At 35.2% G+C, this 15,644-nt stretch overlaps 2 protein-coding genes across 2 annotated transcripts; one reads left to right on the top strand and one right to left on the bottom strand.

Moving 5' to 3' along the window:
* Nucleotides 1–36: 36 nt before the first annotated feature.
* LOC119829712 (deoxyribodipyrimidine photo-lyase) lies at nucleotides 37–5,240 on the top strand. Its single transcript, XM_038352351.1, has 7 exons — nucleotides 37–512; nucleotides 695–897; nucleotides 1,071–1,229; nucleotides 1,891–2,089; nucleotides 2,652–2,844; nucleotides 3,259–3,500; nucleotides 4,880–5,240. Exons 1-7 carry the CDS (start codon nucleotides 110–112, stop codon nucleotides 5,044–5,046), a joined length of 1,566 nt encoding a protein of 521 aa, XP_038208279.1. The 5' UTR covers nucleotides 37–109; the 3' UTR covers nucleotides 5,047–5,240.
* An 877-nt stretch (nucleotides 5,241–6,117) lies between these two features.
* LOC119829818 (protein tyrosine phosphatase type IVA 3) lies at nucleotides 6,118–14,218 on the bottom strand. Its single transcript, XM_038352549.1, has 5 exons — nucleotides 14,014–14,218; nucleotides 12,924–13,388; nucleotides 10,755–10,921; nucleotides 7,789–7,920; nucleotides 6,118–7,470 (listed from the first exon to the last, which is right to left on the bottom strand). The coding sequence occupies exons 2-5, from the start codon at nucleotides 13,029–13,031 to the stop codon at nucleotides 7,362–7,364; spliced, it is 516 nt and encodes a 171-aa protein (XP_038208477.1). The 5' UTR covers nucleotides 13,032–13,388; nucleotides 14,014–14,218; the 3' UTR covers nucleotides 6,118–7,361.
* Nucleotides 14,219–15,644: the final 1,426 nt, after the last annotated feature.

Below are 15,644 nucleotides of genomic sequence, written 5' to 3'. Positions count from 1 at the left end.
GGAAAAGTCAATGCCAATTGTCATTTGTCAAACATCTTCGAAGTTCGATGAAGTCGAACTCGATTGCGTTAATTGTAGTTTTATATTTGTTATTTTGAATTAAAAGTAAATGAAAATAAACCTTAAACAAGGCATAACTACATATTTAACAATGGCTTCTGCTGCCAAGAAGATAAAACTCTCCACTCCTTCCTCTAGTGGAGAAAACAAAGCTAATTTAGCAGAGTTTATGAACAGTATTCAGAAAAAGCGGGAAGATACCGCAGAATCTATATTAAAGTATAAGTTCAACAAAAAGCGTTTGCGAATTATCTCTCACGAGCAAATGGTACCTGATAGCTGTGAAGGCATCGTGTATTGGATGTCAAGGGACAGCCGCGTGCAAGATAATTGGGCATTTTTATTTGCCCAGAAACTGGCCTTGAAGAATGAGGTACCTCTGCATGTATGTTTCTGTTTAATTGCCAAGTATTTAGATGCCTCTGTGCGGCAGTTCCATTTTCTAATAAAAGGTGAATATTGTTTATTTCGTTACTATTTTCAATTGACATTCGCGATAGAATGATGATGTTATTTTTATTAGCTTTATATATAGTATTGGAGATTTGTCTATTCTATATTTCATTAAAAAAATAAACCTAAAATATGATACAAATATTAGATAAATGTATTTAAATTCAAAGTAATATTTCAGGTTTAGAAAAAGTTGCAGAAGAATGTAAGAAATTGAATATATCATTTCACTTATTAGAAGGCAGTGGGGCGGACGCCCTGCCTCAGTGGGTCATCACTCACAAGATAGGGGCAGTTGTGTGTGATTTCAACCCACTGCGAGTACCAATGGGGTGGCTGGAAGGAGTCAAAAAGAAGCTCAAAAAGGATGTACCGTTGATACAGGTATATTGCATGTCCACTAAAAGTTGTATAAAATGTATATGGTAGTATAGAATGAAACTAGATGCTGTTAATAGAAATCATTACTAAAACAAAATCCTCACAATAATTATTGACTAGTCAAGTTACTGCAATTTCTTCTAAAAATTCCAACTAAAACAATTACTTTCTTCCAGGTGGATGCACACAATGTAGTGCCATGTTGGATTGCATCAGACAAACAAGAATATTCAGCTAGGACCATCAGGAACAAGATAAACTCCAAGCTTGACGAGTTTCTTACAGAGTACCCTCCTGTTATTAAGCATCCATATACAAGCAAGTTTGAACCAGAGGTAAAGTTTTGTTGGTATTTAACTATAGAATTCTGTTTTTTTTAATCTGTTGCCCAAATCTGTAGTTTTACTATGTAAGCCAAGCATGCTTTGGCATTAATTGGGCAACACCTCACTGGCACTGGGGAAGGTACCACACCACCACTGATGATTGGTAGCATCAGAGTCCCATATTGTCTTCCTTACATTTAAGCAACTATTAACTTAGCAATCTATTCCTTGTCCCTTATCCAGTAAAATTGGCGATTCCTATGCATTTAGCCTCAAAAAATGTTTATGTGTGGTGCTGGTTTCTTACCACCAGGTGATCACCAACTCCTTTTCCTACTACCACATAAAAAAAACCGTTTTTCTTAGTCTATGATAAGTAATTTAGTATTATGTAAGGCACATTTTTTATTATAATTTATTTAGTTAGTTATTACTTACAAAATTTGAGCAAAAAGCAACTTTTGACTTGTAAAAGTCTCTGCATTGTTGTCTAAATCTTTAAATAGATTAGATTAATCCATCTGATTTATATTTAGAAAGCACTTAATGTACAAAAGTACATAAAGAGGTGTCCGAAGATAATTACAGTTTTTGTGAATAATCTCAATATCATAAATTAATTTATTGGTTGTGTTCAAAGTAACTGATTCTTTCTCCTCCATCCTTACAGCCTATAGATTGGGATGAAGCAATTGAATCTCGAGAAGCAGATAAATCCGTGGGTCCTATCGATTGGGCGGGGCCTGGATATGAGGAGGCTATGAAGACCCTCCAGAGTTTTCTTGAGAAAAGACTCAAGATATTTGCAACAAAAAGAAATGATCCCACACAGAACGCTTTGAGCAACCTGTCACCTTGGTTTCACTTTGGTAAGGTATAAGCAATCCATCCCTTAAATATTCTTTTTTATTACCTAATATTTTATTTCCCTTGTTTTACGTAAAATAATTTTAAAAGTACTATCTTAGGAAGTTGAACAAAAACAGTAATACTTTAAAACTTTATATATAATGTATTACATACATTGCAAAGTACTAATGTTTTTGGACCCACACACTTTTACCAATAAATGTACTAGGAAATACTTAAAATGAAGTTTGATAAATAAAACTAATCCTTATTTAAATGTAAAATCTAGAAATCTACACTAAACTTATATAGTAAGACTAGCTGCACCCGGCAAACGCTGTTCTGCCTCACTCTTATCATTTAGGGGTATGAAAAATAGATGTTGGCTGATTCTCATAGATACCGGATAAGAACAAAAAATTTCATCAAAATTGGTCAAGCCGTTTCGGAGGAGTATGGCAACGAAAACTGTGACACAAGAATTTTATATATTAGATTGTAGTGCTAAGTGACATACACAATCAATCATCCAATCTTACCCATCTTATTATTTTTGTTACATGATTTTAATTTTCATTACAGGCCAAATATCTGTTCAAAGAGTAGCCCTATGTGTACAAGCGTTAAAGTCCAAACAAACAGAAAGTGTAAATGCTTTCCTGGAGGAAGCAATAGTGAGAAGTGAATTGGCTGATAACTTCTGCTTCTATTGTGAACATTACGACAGTTTGAAGGGCGCCAGCCAATGGGCGCAGAAAACACTGGACGATCATAGGTATGACTCATTTCTTTTTCAATCCATGTACAAAATTTCTTTTTTTGCCTACTGTTGTGGTTGGTTCCATTGTATGATGTTGGTACTCCTTTTTTTTGTAGCAATGAATTATTCTCTCAAAATATTCAACTGGATATAGCAAAGTTATAGGCTTGAGTTTATATAGGCTATAACATAGGTAAATAGGCATTTTCAGGTATCTTAGAGACAATAAAACAATTTATTGAAATAAAATGCTTTTGCATGTTTAGAAGTTTTATACTATATATATACTGACCTTTTCTTCTTTGTTGATAGTTTTCAGTCAAGTCATAATACAGAGCAGAGACTTTGATTTTTTTTTAATTTATAATTTTCACTGTGTAAAACTTGGCACTAGACCATAACGTAATTATAAATTCTTGCACATTTCAGGAAAGACAAGCGATCCCACATATACACACTAGAACAGCTCTGCAAAGCGGAGACACATGATGACCTATGGAACTCGGCGCAAATCCAGCTGGTGAAGGAGGGCAAGATGCACGGCTTCCTCAGGATGTACTGGTGCAAGAAGATACTCGAGTGGACGCCGAGCCCTGAAGATGCCCTCAAATACTCGATATATATGAATGACCATTATAGCGTGGATGGCAGGGACTCTAATGGTTATACGGGTGAGTTTGTATTAATTATAATATTGGTTAAAAACCCCTTGAAAATTACGTTTCACATCGAGAACTCTTAGTTTTAACGCGTTTATATTCAATTTAGTGCATTTGTTAATTCTAGTTTAAAAAAAGGCATTTTAAAAACTAGTTCATACTGGAAAAAGTGCGTTAAACGGGTTTTAATTTTAACGTAATATATAAATATACTTATAACTAGATTAATGAGACAGCTTTGACTAGAGATCGAACTTCTGGCCAATTCCTTGTCTCAATAGAGTTAAACCACCATGGCGGGATAGTAGGATATTCTATATAATGCCATATAATGCAAAACATCAAGACATAATTTATGTAAGCAGAATATTATATACTAGCGGTCTTAGCGGCTGCGCCTTCGCCCGTGGTACATATATAGCCTATAGCCCTCCTCAATAAATGACACTGAAAGAATTTTTCAAATCAAACCAGTAGTTCCCGAGATTAGTTCATTCAAACAAACAAACTATTCAGCATTATAATATTAAATTATTGCTTAAAAAATTAAGAATTTATTATTATATGTAGTAGGTTTTCACCCGCATAATCAAAGGAAATTCCCATGAATGAGATGTTCCTATACCCACTCTCTAGCCTATATTCCACCTAACTATCTCCAGATATAAAAATCATATTATAAAATCGCTCCGCTGTGACGTGAAAGAGAACTAAACACACTTTCGCATAAAATGTTATATAGTATTATGCACGATTAATCAAAATACAAAACTCTGTAAAAGCATAAAAATAATTCCAAAATAAATGGGATCGATGTTCTGTGGAAAAATTATTTACCCATAAAGATTATATCAATGTTGCTAAGGCGATAAAGACCACTGCTTGAACTTAGTGAATGGCGTGACAAAACAGTTGCAATTAGCGACACTTCTTTCTAACGTAACTAACGTACGCTCACGTGCGATGCCAGAACTAATTTTTTACGTATACCTAAACATACTAGTATGCTAGTTTAGGCGGGTCTGTTGGTGATCTATTTATTCCATAGAGATTCCCCGAGCAGCATACAAGGAGTATGTGGATTGGCGTGATAAAATAAATGAAAAAATATGCATTCCTCGAGCAGGATTATAATATAAGGAGTATATAGTATTGTCATTTATTTGTCCTACTAGTAGGTATTACAAACGCAAATGTTTCGAGCAAGGTATGCATGTGTGTTTGTAAATCTTTCACGCTTAAACAGCTGACCAGATATGAAATTTGGTACAGAGATAGATTATTATAGAATGGATACATAATAGGCTACTTTTTATCCGAATACTATATCGGATCCGAGTAAAGCGGCAGAGTCAAGCAAGTGTTTAATATATCTTATTTATGATTAACAGGATGTATGTGGTCAATATGTGGGATCCACGACCAAGGCTGGGCAGAACGCGCTGTATTTGGCAAGATTCGATACATGAACTATGACGGTTGTAAGCGCAAGTTCGACATTAAGGCATTCATCGCGCGCTATGGCGGGAAAGTGCACAAATACGTTCCCAAGAAATAAAAAAGTAATGTAAGAATGAGTTGTATTAAGCACCTTAATTAATGTTTGTCCAGTTAAATCTCTAATTATTAAAGTTGTATAACGAATGTGAAAATGTCTAAAATAGTTCATCGAATCACACTTAAAATTGCTGATGGGGGAAATGTTTTTGGTCAAAATATTTGATTTCTGCTCATTATATACTTCTAGTTTTTAAATATATTTAATTAACTTTACCAAAAAAAACAAAAAGTTTTTATTCAAAACGAAAGACTATTGAATTTATCCGAAATTTTGTCACACACGAGAAATCTTTTAAAACAAATAGAGTTGTATTATAATAGGATATGTTGATTTTACTTAATACTTAAGTTTTAACTTTCTTAAGATATACGTAAGTTTTATACATCACATTTTAAATTTTTCACAGTTTAAAAGACAGTACAAATTATTGTTTTTAATAAAAAGTTTTAATTGCAAATATTTGTTTTCTTTTAATATTTACTATTATAGTTATCACACTAATATTATAAATGTAAGTTTGTTTGTTTGAATATTTGTCCGTCAATCACGCTGAAACCATTTAACAGATTTTGGTATACTGACAGGGAATGAGCTGACTTGGATGATAGGAAACTTTATCCCGATATGAGCTCCTTTGGGATAAAACAGAAGTATTGATATCCGGAGACGGCGGAGGCGGGACGAGCGTCTAGTAGGCCATATAATGGATTTGTACATAGATTCCGAAGTCGGAAATGTTGCGCGGTCTTAGCGATAAGCTAACCTGATTTGCACTTAGTGTTGTAATTATTTCTTTTTATTTGTAAATATTTGTGCTTTCATGTACAAGTATTATATCTATATATATATATATATAATCTTCAGATTCTGCTGCCATCACAGAAGTTGTTTAACAAGAATTTTATAAGTAGTAATTCAATAACCGTTTTATATCATGTTTAGGAAGTGCAACCATCCAGCTTTCAGCATCCAGCAACTTTTATGCAACAGTCACGCATATTAATCTTCCATTATCGATTACATTACCTTGAATAATGAATAACGATGGATATAAATAAAACATTAATGTATTTGCTTATAAATATTTTTATTTATGAATGTGACTTCGTGGTTACACAATCATATACTTCGATTATTTTCATAAAATTAGAAATAGAAAAATAATATCAAAGAGCTATATTTAACTGGAACATTTGTGGATCGAGTTTAATCGTGTTTTTAATGCATTTAATATTCCCTCCAGTCATTATAATCTGAAGACAGAAATTCGTATTTCAAAACACTATTCAAATTAAACATCGAAAGCATTGGGACGATTATATTATTCTTGTCAAATAATTCAATTAATTAAATTATAAACACAAACGCGTTCTTCTATTATGTCATAAATTATTAATAATAATAAGTCTCTAAAGAAAATACATAGGAAAAAATATAATCATGATTTCAACACACAAAGATAATAACGAAATCTAAAGAAAAATTAAGTAAGGGTGTCATCGAGTCAACATTTTATTATGGAAATTGAATTTTATTATGTACCCCAGTAACTGATTCACCTATGAACACAAATCGTGGTTTGCTTCTTGCGACTCCACTACGCAGTACTGCACAAGGGTAACGCATTATAACGCGAGCGGGCTGCGACCTAAACTCAACCGCTGTTTTTCTATGGACAGTTCGAAATTTCAAGTCGCATATTGCAAGACGTTAAATCATCAGCCAATCGAGCTTACGTCGGAACACAAGATCGCAACACATGGACACTGTTATATTAGCTTACAGTAAGGCATTCAATTAAATTTCGTAGCAAAATTATGTCAGACGGTTTCGGAGGAACTGAGTCATAACCAAATCCGAGCTGAAACTGAACGGGAATGTGTTTAGAAAGCTGTTTTTTAGATTTCGGTTACGACCCCACGAACAAAAAAAAAAATATAGAAAATAAATTGTCAACGTCAAATGACGCGTAGGGTGCTACTACACTATCCGCCGGATGGGCATTTTCACTTATCAAATAAAAAATTAATCCGAAATATTGCTTAAGTATCAAAAAGAACAATTTATCACAGCTAGATAATCCATAACGAATACCAAAAATCATTAAGTCACAAAATTAAAAAAAAAAACAAATCCCAATCCAAAAAAAGGAACATGTCAAAACCATAGAGTAAATACATAATCGAGTCATAGATAAGTGTCAAATGTCATGTGTCAAGAAGTGGATAGTGTGGCAGCGCCCGCATTGTGTTAGTGTTCTATGCTCCCGTGTGTAGTGTGTGTGTGAAAGCAGAGCTACATTCGCTGTCACTTCACTGCACGCAGCACGAGTTCTTGTGGCCGTTCTTCTTGAGGCGCGACTTGGGCCGGTACTTCTCGAGGTACGACAGCTGCTTGGCGTTGATGGCGCCGCGACGCTGACTGGAATATTTGTGGAACATTTTAATTTTACAGAAAAAATATATGAAATGAGAGCGCAATGATTTTTGTTTAGATTTATAATCGTATACATTATTTCTGATTTAGTAAGGTGAATTCTAAAGCAATCACATTGTTACTTCTTTGCATTAATAGGATTACCAATATTTTAAATTTGTCGATCAGTTGATAATAGGAATATGCAACGAACGATGTAATGATATTAAATCATTACGTTTAAAGCTTTTACGAATAAAATATTGTTAGCATTTGTCAAGTCAAGTGTGAAGCCATTATTATCATATACAAAAAGCGACTCACTCTCGAATGGTCTCCACCGCCTCCTCGTACTTCATGCCGAGCTCGATGAGCGCGATGGCCACCATGACGGGCGCGCGGCCCAGCCCAGCCACGCAGTGCACCGCCACCGCGGCTTCCGGCTTGTTTTGTGCCCTACAAATATTGCTCATTTAGTAAGCAGTTTATCAAATTTCGTTACTCGCATTTATGTTTTGTGTAGATATATTACTGGCTTAGTTGATATTTTCCAAAGTGTGCTTGGTCACATCATCATCATCAACAAAAAAAGTTCGAAGACATGTGACATCTGCCAACCCGCACTTGGCCAGCGTGGGAGATTATGGCTTGAACCCTCATAGGAGAGCTGCGTCCCAGCAGTGGGAACATAGTTAATATATGGGCTGCTGATGATGAAATAATTTAAACACAAATTTCACGACATTGTTGGATTTGTCAGTTATAGGTAGCATACGGTAGCTGACAAAAAAAACGTGATGACGGGATAGCTCCATTGTCTTAATCTGACATATTTTATCAGCAATCTAACCCAGAAGTCCCCGCTCATTATTTATTGGTCCTGATATGCCGCAATACGTTCACGTGTCTGATTTTCAATTGATGAAAATCTACTATACTACCCTGATACTTATAAAGAGATAAGTGCCTAACTATCTATATTAAATCAATTATTTTGTTTGTATACTATGGCTTTCAGCCAGATAGAAGTTTCGGAGTCAGCAACCAAGCAATTAGCTCAAAACAAAAATAAAAATACGGGGAAATTTTCACAAATTATCGGATGTATCTGATTCTATCTTTCACTTAATTAAAAAGAGATAGGTATAATAAGATAATTATCACAAACAAAACCTAATGATAGGATTTGTATAAGATTTCCGGATGTGATAAGTTTAAAAGCGATAAAACTACGCCATTGTAAGATTATATGAGCTAGTCACGACTTTAAGAATAAAAATATAAATTAAACGCCATTTTGCGGAAACAAAATATATAATTCATAGCAAACACATAAATGTCTAGTAAATAATACTTTTATTTCCTATACATGTATTTGGCAAAGACGAACGTGTAAATGGTCCAACATTACTATTATATTTTATTCCTATTTTTTCAGTTTTACCGATAACAAGTACCTACTCATTAACAGTTTACATTTAGTAGCAATTTAAATAACTCGACATATTAATTTTAAGTAGTATTTTGATGTTGGCTTTATTCTATACCGTTTAAACCAATAGCAAAATAATATTAGCACATTAGTTAGCACAAATAGCGGCCATTGCGGCATTACCCGAAAATAATTTCCAAAGGACACTCTATTTTTACATCGAGAGAAATCTTAACGTTCTCCAAATAAATATAAATTGTCCTTGAGACGTTCATTGAAGTATATAAACACACATACACGCATTCATTCATGAGTCATAAAAAATACGAATTCTCTGGTACATTTTTTTTAACGGCAAAATAAAGTGACTAATGTGTTTGAAAGTGACGCACGTCTAACACCTGCGTTTCGTTTTTATTAAATTTAAAACACACGATCGGTCTAACGCGTCACAACGTTACCGAGAAATCGATTTGATTTATCAATAAGTGTCAATTCTGCGAAGAGACGAGACACGTGCAATTTTATCGCTATGCACTTTTGTTGAAAAAAGCTGCGTCGAGAGAATGGAACGCACGTGTCCACGTGCTTCATTTAGAATGAGCGGAAACTTCTGGAAGATTCTCGTCGTACTTAATTTCTCATCTCGCAATGTCATTTTACCGTGCATTTCTTCAAGTAATTAATAACGAGGAGAAAGTTGTTCTAAAAATACTACTCTTCAAAATCGTGGAAATATTTTCATGACGATAAATAATAACAGGTTAATAAATTGTATACCCAAACTATATCCTAATGTCTGTGTCACAAATTCTTTTATCCCATTCCATCACTTTAAAACAAATGTTTCTTATTTTATTACTAGATATGAAAGTACTAAAAGCCTAAAGCATCGATCTTATGGTGCGAATAACAAATGAACGATATGCAGTGACCCCAATACGAGAGAGTACTTGGATGAGGGAAACTGCTTACATCGAACGTTAGTAAATAAACTCTCCTGCTCTGACTGGTATTATAACAAACCAAGAGTGAAAATTTTATAAAAGTACAGAACTAGCTCACTCACGAAATTTTGTCTAGTCTCAATGGAATTTTTGTTTTCATTTTGTTACATTTTATTTTTTACTCCTATTGTTCGAATAATGATATTGTTTATCAATAAATTGAAAGTACTCTTCAATGCAAGGATAATCATCGAATTTGCACTATTTATTTCAGATATAACCACGGACAAACTAATTCTTGAGCATAATATGTTAGCCAAGGTTAATTTTATATTGCTCTTTTTTAGGGAAGAGTGGCCCCAAGAAAGTTATTCAGTCTGAATCGCAATTATTGACATAAGAAAGTTTTCGGAGCTCTTCGAATACTTTATATTCCAGTGACGTCTCTCCCTCGCTTTCGGCAATAGCATTTACCCCATTTTATATATAGTAGATATGAACGAGATAGGGTAGTTATATATAATACCTATCTTTAAATGAATTTGGTTTTTTAATTGCGAAAAACGTTATTGGACTAGTCTTTTCTTTCTATTAGATGTTACAGAAAATGATGAATAAGAAATGCATATCATCCCTTTATCGTAACTTCTGTTCTCTTATAGACGGATGCAGAGGCTTACTTTGGACCATTGCGCCACTCTACTCATTACTCCTGTTGATGTAAATCTAACAATTTCACAATAATTTGTTAACCAATCTAACTCCAAAAAAAAAGGTATAGATTTTGATGATTATATAATCTGGAATAGCATATAAGTTATTGGGAGGTTAAGGCGGGCATCTCGCCATGTGTTATATTACCAGCGTGTCCCGTACTGAATGTATACCAATACAGAAGGAGAGCTACTAACTTATCGCGCAGGATCTCGAACCACTCGTCGACCACGTTGGCAGGCGGGAAGGTGCCGTCGTCGTACGCGAGGTCGCGCACCTCGATGCCCTCCGCCTTGAGCGGCGCCGTGTCGTAGCTGGGCTCGCACACGCGCACCACCGTGCACACGTTGTGCTTCCGCAGTTCCTGGAAACGAAGGTGTGCTGTAAGCCAGTGGTGATCATCTATGCTTAATATTATAAAGCTGAAGAGATTCCGATTTTAAAAATTCTTTCAGTGTTAGATAGCTCAATTTTGAAGCTTTAGGCTATATAACATCACCGAAATAGATTATTTTGATGTATCTGATACAGATAATACACTATCTTCGTCGGAAGCTAATCCTTTAAAAAGTACAAGATATTGGACCGAAAAATGCGGTTAGCAACATGCGCAAAGAATGTGAACCATAACTTCGAGACCATTCTATAATGACTTTCATTGAAGTGGACAGCGCAGCGGCAATAAACGTTACAAAACCTTCTTAGCCTTGAACGCTATCGATGTAAAGTAGGAAAAATAAGAAAATGCATCAAAAGAAGCGCAACCTAAGGTATTTTGAGTTTTGTTTTAGAATTTAGAACACGAAGAAGGATAAATCTATGACAATTTTTTGGTGGCTCTTAAGAGCAAGACAATGTAAAACGGAACACAAATGAAATTGTTTATGTTGCTTCTTAAGGTTATAAATAGATATCGATTTATACAGAAAAAAAATCGTAAGGCATGCGCCCTTTTTATAGACATCAATATGTTATATGTCACTTATTTACCGTGATTTACATTTTAATACTTCGTCATAGCCTTCGTTATCGAATGATAAATTCTAAAGTGATAACTCGAAATATCATACCGCCATAAAGACTTTATCGTATTAAAATACATTATAGATTACCTAACACTTATCATAATTTCTGATCTTAAGAATAGCTTTTATTCGCATAATTTAAGTACTGTTTAATATTTGTACAAAAAGTTTCGGGGTTTGAATGAATTGAAATTACGCAATTTTTGTACATTCAGGTACTTCATTTACTTAATTTTATTTAATATTTTGGTTTAAACTACACTACTGAAGAAAATCTATAACGTAATAAATAACTTCGTTCCAATCCCTGCTAATATTTAAACTGAGAAAGTGTGTTTATTTGTCCATCTTCCACTGCGCAACAGTGATTTTATTGTTAAATTTTTATATATGAGGTGGTTAGGAAACCTACCCAGACAGTGACATAGGCAACTTTTTTTTACTGAAATATCGCATTATTGGTAAATCCTTTGACCACGAGCGAAGCCGGGAACGGAATCTACTAAAATATTATTTCTAAATTCACACCATAACTAATGAACGTTCTGGCCCGTTACTGTACTTGCTAACAATAGAAATGGTGATACGAACCATTGAAAACCTGGCTTTTGTAGGAGGACAATGGGCTATTCTCTGGCCCTAATCGGTGGGAACAGGAGCGAGAGCACACATTCTAGGAAAGCAATAAAATGTACTGCTACAGTTTAAAGTTTCAAGCCCATCTTGCAGGTAAAGTTTGTCAAAAGGATTCAGGTAAGGCGACTTGTATTTATGTGATGCTTAACCCTTGACAAAACAAGAATTAGGTGCGCACTAATTTTATAGTTTTGCGAGCTCATAAAACGCGATTTATGAGAAAGCGTATTCCATAACGCGTAGAAGCTTCTTCTTAATACCACGTACAAAGGACAGACAATACCGTTATTAACGACGCAAATTAAATGAGAATGTTGTAAGATAAATAAAAAAATATTTACAAACACGCCTTGTAATGTCGGGAGAGATAAGGCGAGCCGGCCATAGGCACCGCAATTATCAAAGATACTCGAAAAACGAGGGCAGAAAGCGCTCTGCAAATTGCTCTCGGGACAGGAAATGGAGATAAGATTCCTCAAGATAGGCGCATTTGTGTTGAGATTTATGGTATTTCATCTCCAAACATTCGATAAATAGTTAATTCATTAATTTGCCACATAAACATGTTTTTTCTAAATATTATCGATAACAAATGAAGATAAAGTTTAAAGGATTTAACTTATTTTACCTAATTTCATCGTATGTTCTATATACATTTTTTTTTATTCATCACCACCCTCTTAACAAGCATAGAAAACCGCATACCTGTAGATAGGACTGGATGGTGACGTCCGATGGGCGATCAGTGATGAGGAAGCGCATACTCTTGTACTCGATGAGAGACGGCGCCGGCCTGATGTCCTTCTGCTTCATGGTGATTGCTGTCTACTTGCTGCTGTCGAACCACAAGACGACTCTCGCACTATCTCACACTTGGGTGGTTTCAATCGCGTCACTTCGTAGTACGTCAGTCTACAGACAAATTGTCACTCTATTTCCACACAACACACTTCAGTTTCGTGACTTTTTTTTAGAAAGGGTCCAATTATATAATGAGCGCCACCCACATGGAGGTCGCTTTCAAACACTTGAGCACATCCGAATACTAATAAACGAAGGTTCCGAATTGGGTTGCGAAACTAATATGAAATTATGTGAACATAAGCTTGCTTAATGATTCAACGTCGGGAACTGATATGCTCCAATTAGAAGGGTTCGAATCTAAGGTAACTGAAACAAAAAACACATTTTATTAATACATGAATCGCGAAAGATGAATTCCAATTTCGAAATGCGTCAAAGCGGGAACGGGAGAAAAAACTGCTTTTAAAAATAGAATACAGATTGTAAAGTTTCGGTCATGTGAGTTAGTCCAGTGGAGCTCGCTGTTTTCTGAGAGACTGCCAAGCGAGCGTCACTTTTTAGCGCGTTCACACCGGCTGCCCCTTGGCTGTATGTACACAAGCTGTGATAACATAATAGTAAACACAACGCAATAATCGTTTAATTGTGTACATTGATATACGCTTCTCAAATGAATCCATATCCAAGGTTATGCCAATAAAGGTGGACGCTTATTGCTCTAACATTGAACTTGGTAAATGATAAATCATGTTTCTAAGCAAGGTTCGTGACTACAGGTGTTTTTGGACACTGCAAGATACATACGCAGCCCTACAGTCGTGACACAAGCAGTTATTTATACCAAGTATGTTCATTTGCGTTTAAAGGTCTGATCCAAAATTGGATCACCGTGATCCAATTATTTGGAAATTTATTAGATGTTTGCGTGTTACATACAAATTTATACCAAATTATCTATCGTCACAGAAAGAAAAATACAATTTCAACGTACCTGTGGGTGGGTAATAATCGCAAAATGCTTGGGTGCGTGTAAGCGCGCTCCCGGCAGCATGGGTCTAGTGGAACACCCCACTACCTTGCCTCCTCGAAATGCCCTCGAGTTTATTTGTGTTGGGCCTGGCAGTACTCCGCGCTGTCCAAGCGGAACTCCATCAATGTCGCCACAGAACGAATGCCCAGCTGCAACAATAACAACAAATTTGTACGACGCACTATTTACACTTCATTATGATACATTCACCGCTATTTACGGGGACAATTGCCTTAATTTGCCGGTTTATTTACGCGTTGCTATTAAGAAAACATTTGCTTACGTTAAACATAGTTAATGGAGCTGTATAAATGCATATATGGATTATGCAGATAATAATGTAATGCCCTAATTAGGATTTAGGTCGTGCATTCGTTCGAATCGATAACATTGTACCTGAATACCTTTTGGATGATGATGATGTTCGGCCAGATATAGAATGCAAATTATAATTAGACCAGAAATGTTTACTAACGCATATTTTTCTTTGTATCGTATTTATATGGTTACCAAGCTGCCATGTGCTCGTTTTTTGAACGACGCCACAAATTTTGGCAAGAAACGTTACGGACGAAAGACAACAACGCGTAAAATTTAAATAAATCTTACGCTTTATAAAGTTGATTTCAGATTCTGGCCACTGTTTCTAGCTAATTCCGATTATCCAATGAGAATGGACGCAAATATTTTCGACTATATTTATTTTCTATAGGTTTCATTCAAGGAGAAACGAAGTCCAGACTTGGGCTGAAGCCAACATAACCTGGAGCCTGACTGCTAACGCAAATGATTCGAAATGTTTTTAACAAACTGTTAATAACGTTAATTAATAGAGCGTTCCAGAAGGCAGAGTGGATATAACGTAGTCGATTAAATTCAAATCTAATAGATCTATGACATTTTCTAATTCGCACAACGTAAAGTCGTTTATTTATTCAATCTTCTTTATTCAATACTTAGAAAAATCACTATTAACTTAACATATACATTAAGACTAAGCCAAGGAATATTTTAAAGAACAATGATATAAAACTAAAATTAAAAGAGTAAAGGTCACGTTAAGACACAAAAACAAAGATCATGAACCCCTTGCAGACGAGACGGTCGATAAACCCCCAGTCCAGACTTCCCGAACACACATTCAACAATGCAGACGGTTTTCTATTTAACGTTTTAGTGGTTTTCAGTCTAGCCATCGAGATTGTAAATAATAATACATAACGTACATCCTCTAAAGTCTAAACTGTCTGAGGTGACTTTTATAGAACTATTGCGCACCGCTAATTAGCACAGGATCGTCGTGCATTTCAAACAACAATATATGAAATATAAACGGTCTTAGAGAATGTCACTGCGGATGTGTGTCTATCAATAGTGTTGGCAACGAGTATGATATGCTATGAAATTTAATAGAGCAAGCTAGTGTCGCGTTGCTTTTAGATGCTAAGCGGACACGTGGCAACCAGGAGGCTAACCACAAAGGACGTTGGAACCACAACATCAAACGGGGTTCCATATCAGCATCGAGTTACGAATTGGAAGCGTATTATTTTACGCATAATCTAGATTCTAGTATATTATACCGTAAGTCC

Source organism: Zerene cesonia, chromosome 10 (assembly GCF_012273895.1).
Source record: "Zerene cesonia ecotype Mississippi chromosome 10, Zerene_cesonia_1.1, whole genome shotgun sequence".
Lineage (NCBI taxonomy): Eukaryota > Metazoa > Arthropoda > Insecta > Lepidoptera > Pieridae > Zerene > Zerene cesonia.
This window is presented reverse-complemented; position numbering and strand designations above follow the sequence as displayed.

Excerpts from the sequence above, each read along its gene's own strand:
- LOC119829712 (XM_038352351.1), top strand. The coding sequence starts at position 110 with ATGAAAATAAACCTTAAACAAGGCATAACTACATATTTAACAATGGCT. Across the intron at positions 513-694 it reads GTTCCATTTTCTAATAAAAG|GTTTAGAAAAAGTTGCAGAA; the intron begins GTGAATATTGTT and ends GTAATATTTCAG. Across the intron at positions 1,230-1,890 it reads CAAGCAAGTTTGAACCAGAG|CCTATAGATTGGGATGAAGC; the intron begins GTAAAGTTTTGT and ends CCATCCTTACAG.
- LOC119829818 (XM_038352549.1), bottom strand. The coding sequence starts at position 13,031 with ATGAAGCAGAAGGACATCAGGCCGGCGCCGTCTCTCATCGAGTACAAG. Across the intron at positions 10,922-12,923 it reads CCATCCAGTCCTATCTACAG|GAACTGCGGAAGCACAACGT; the intron begins GTATGCGGTTTT and ends CTTCGTTTCCAG. Across the intron at positions 7,921-10,754 it reads TTCGAGATCCTGCGCGATAA|GGCACAAAACAAGCCGGAAG; the intron begins GTTAGTAGCTCT and ends CAATATTTGTAG.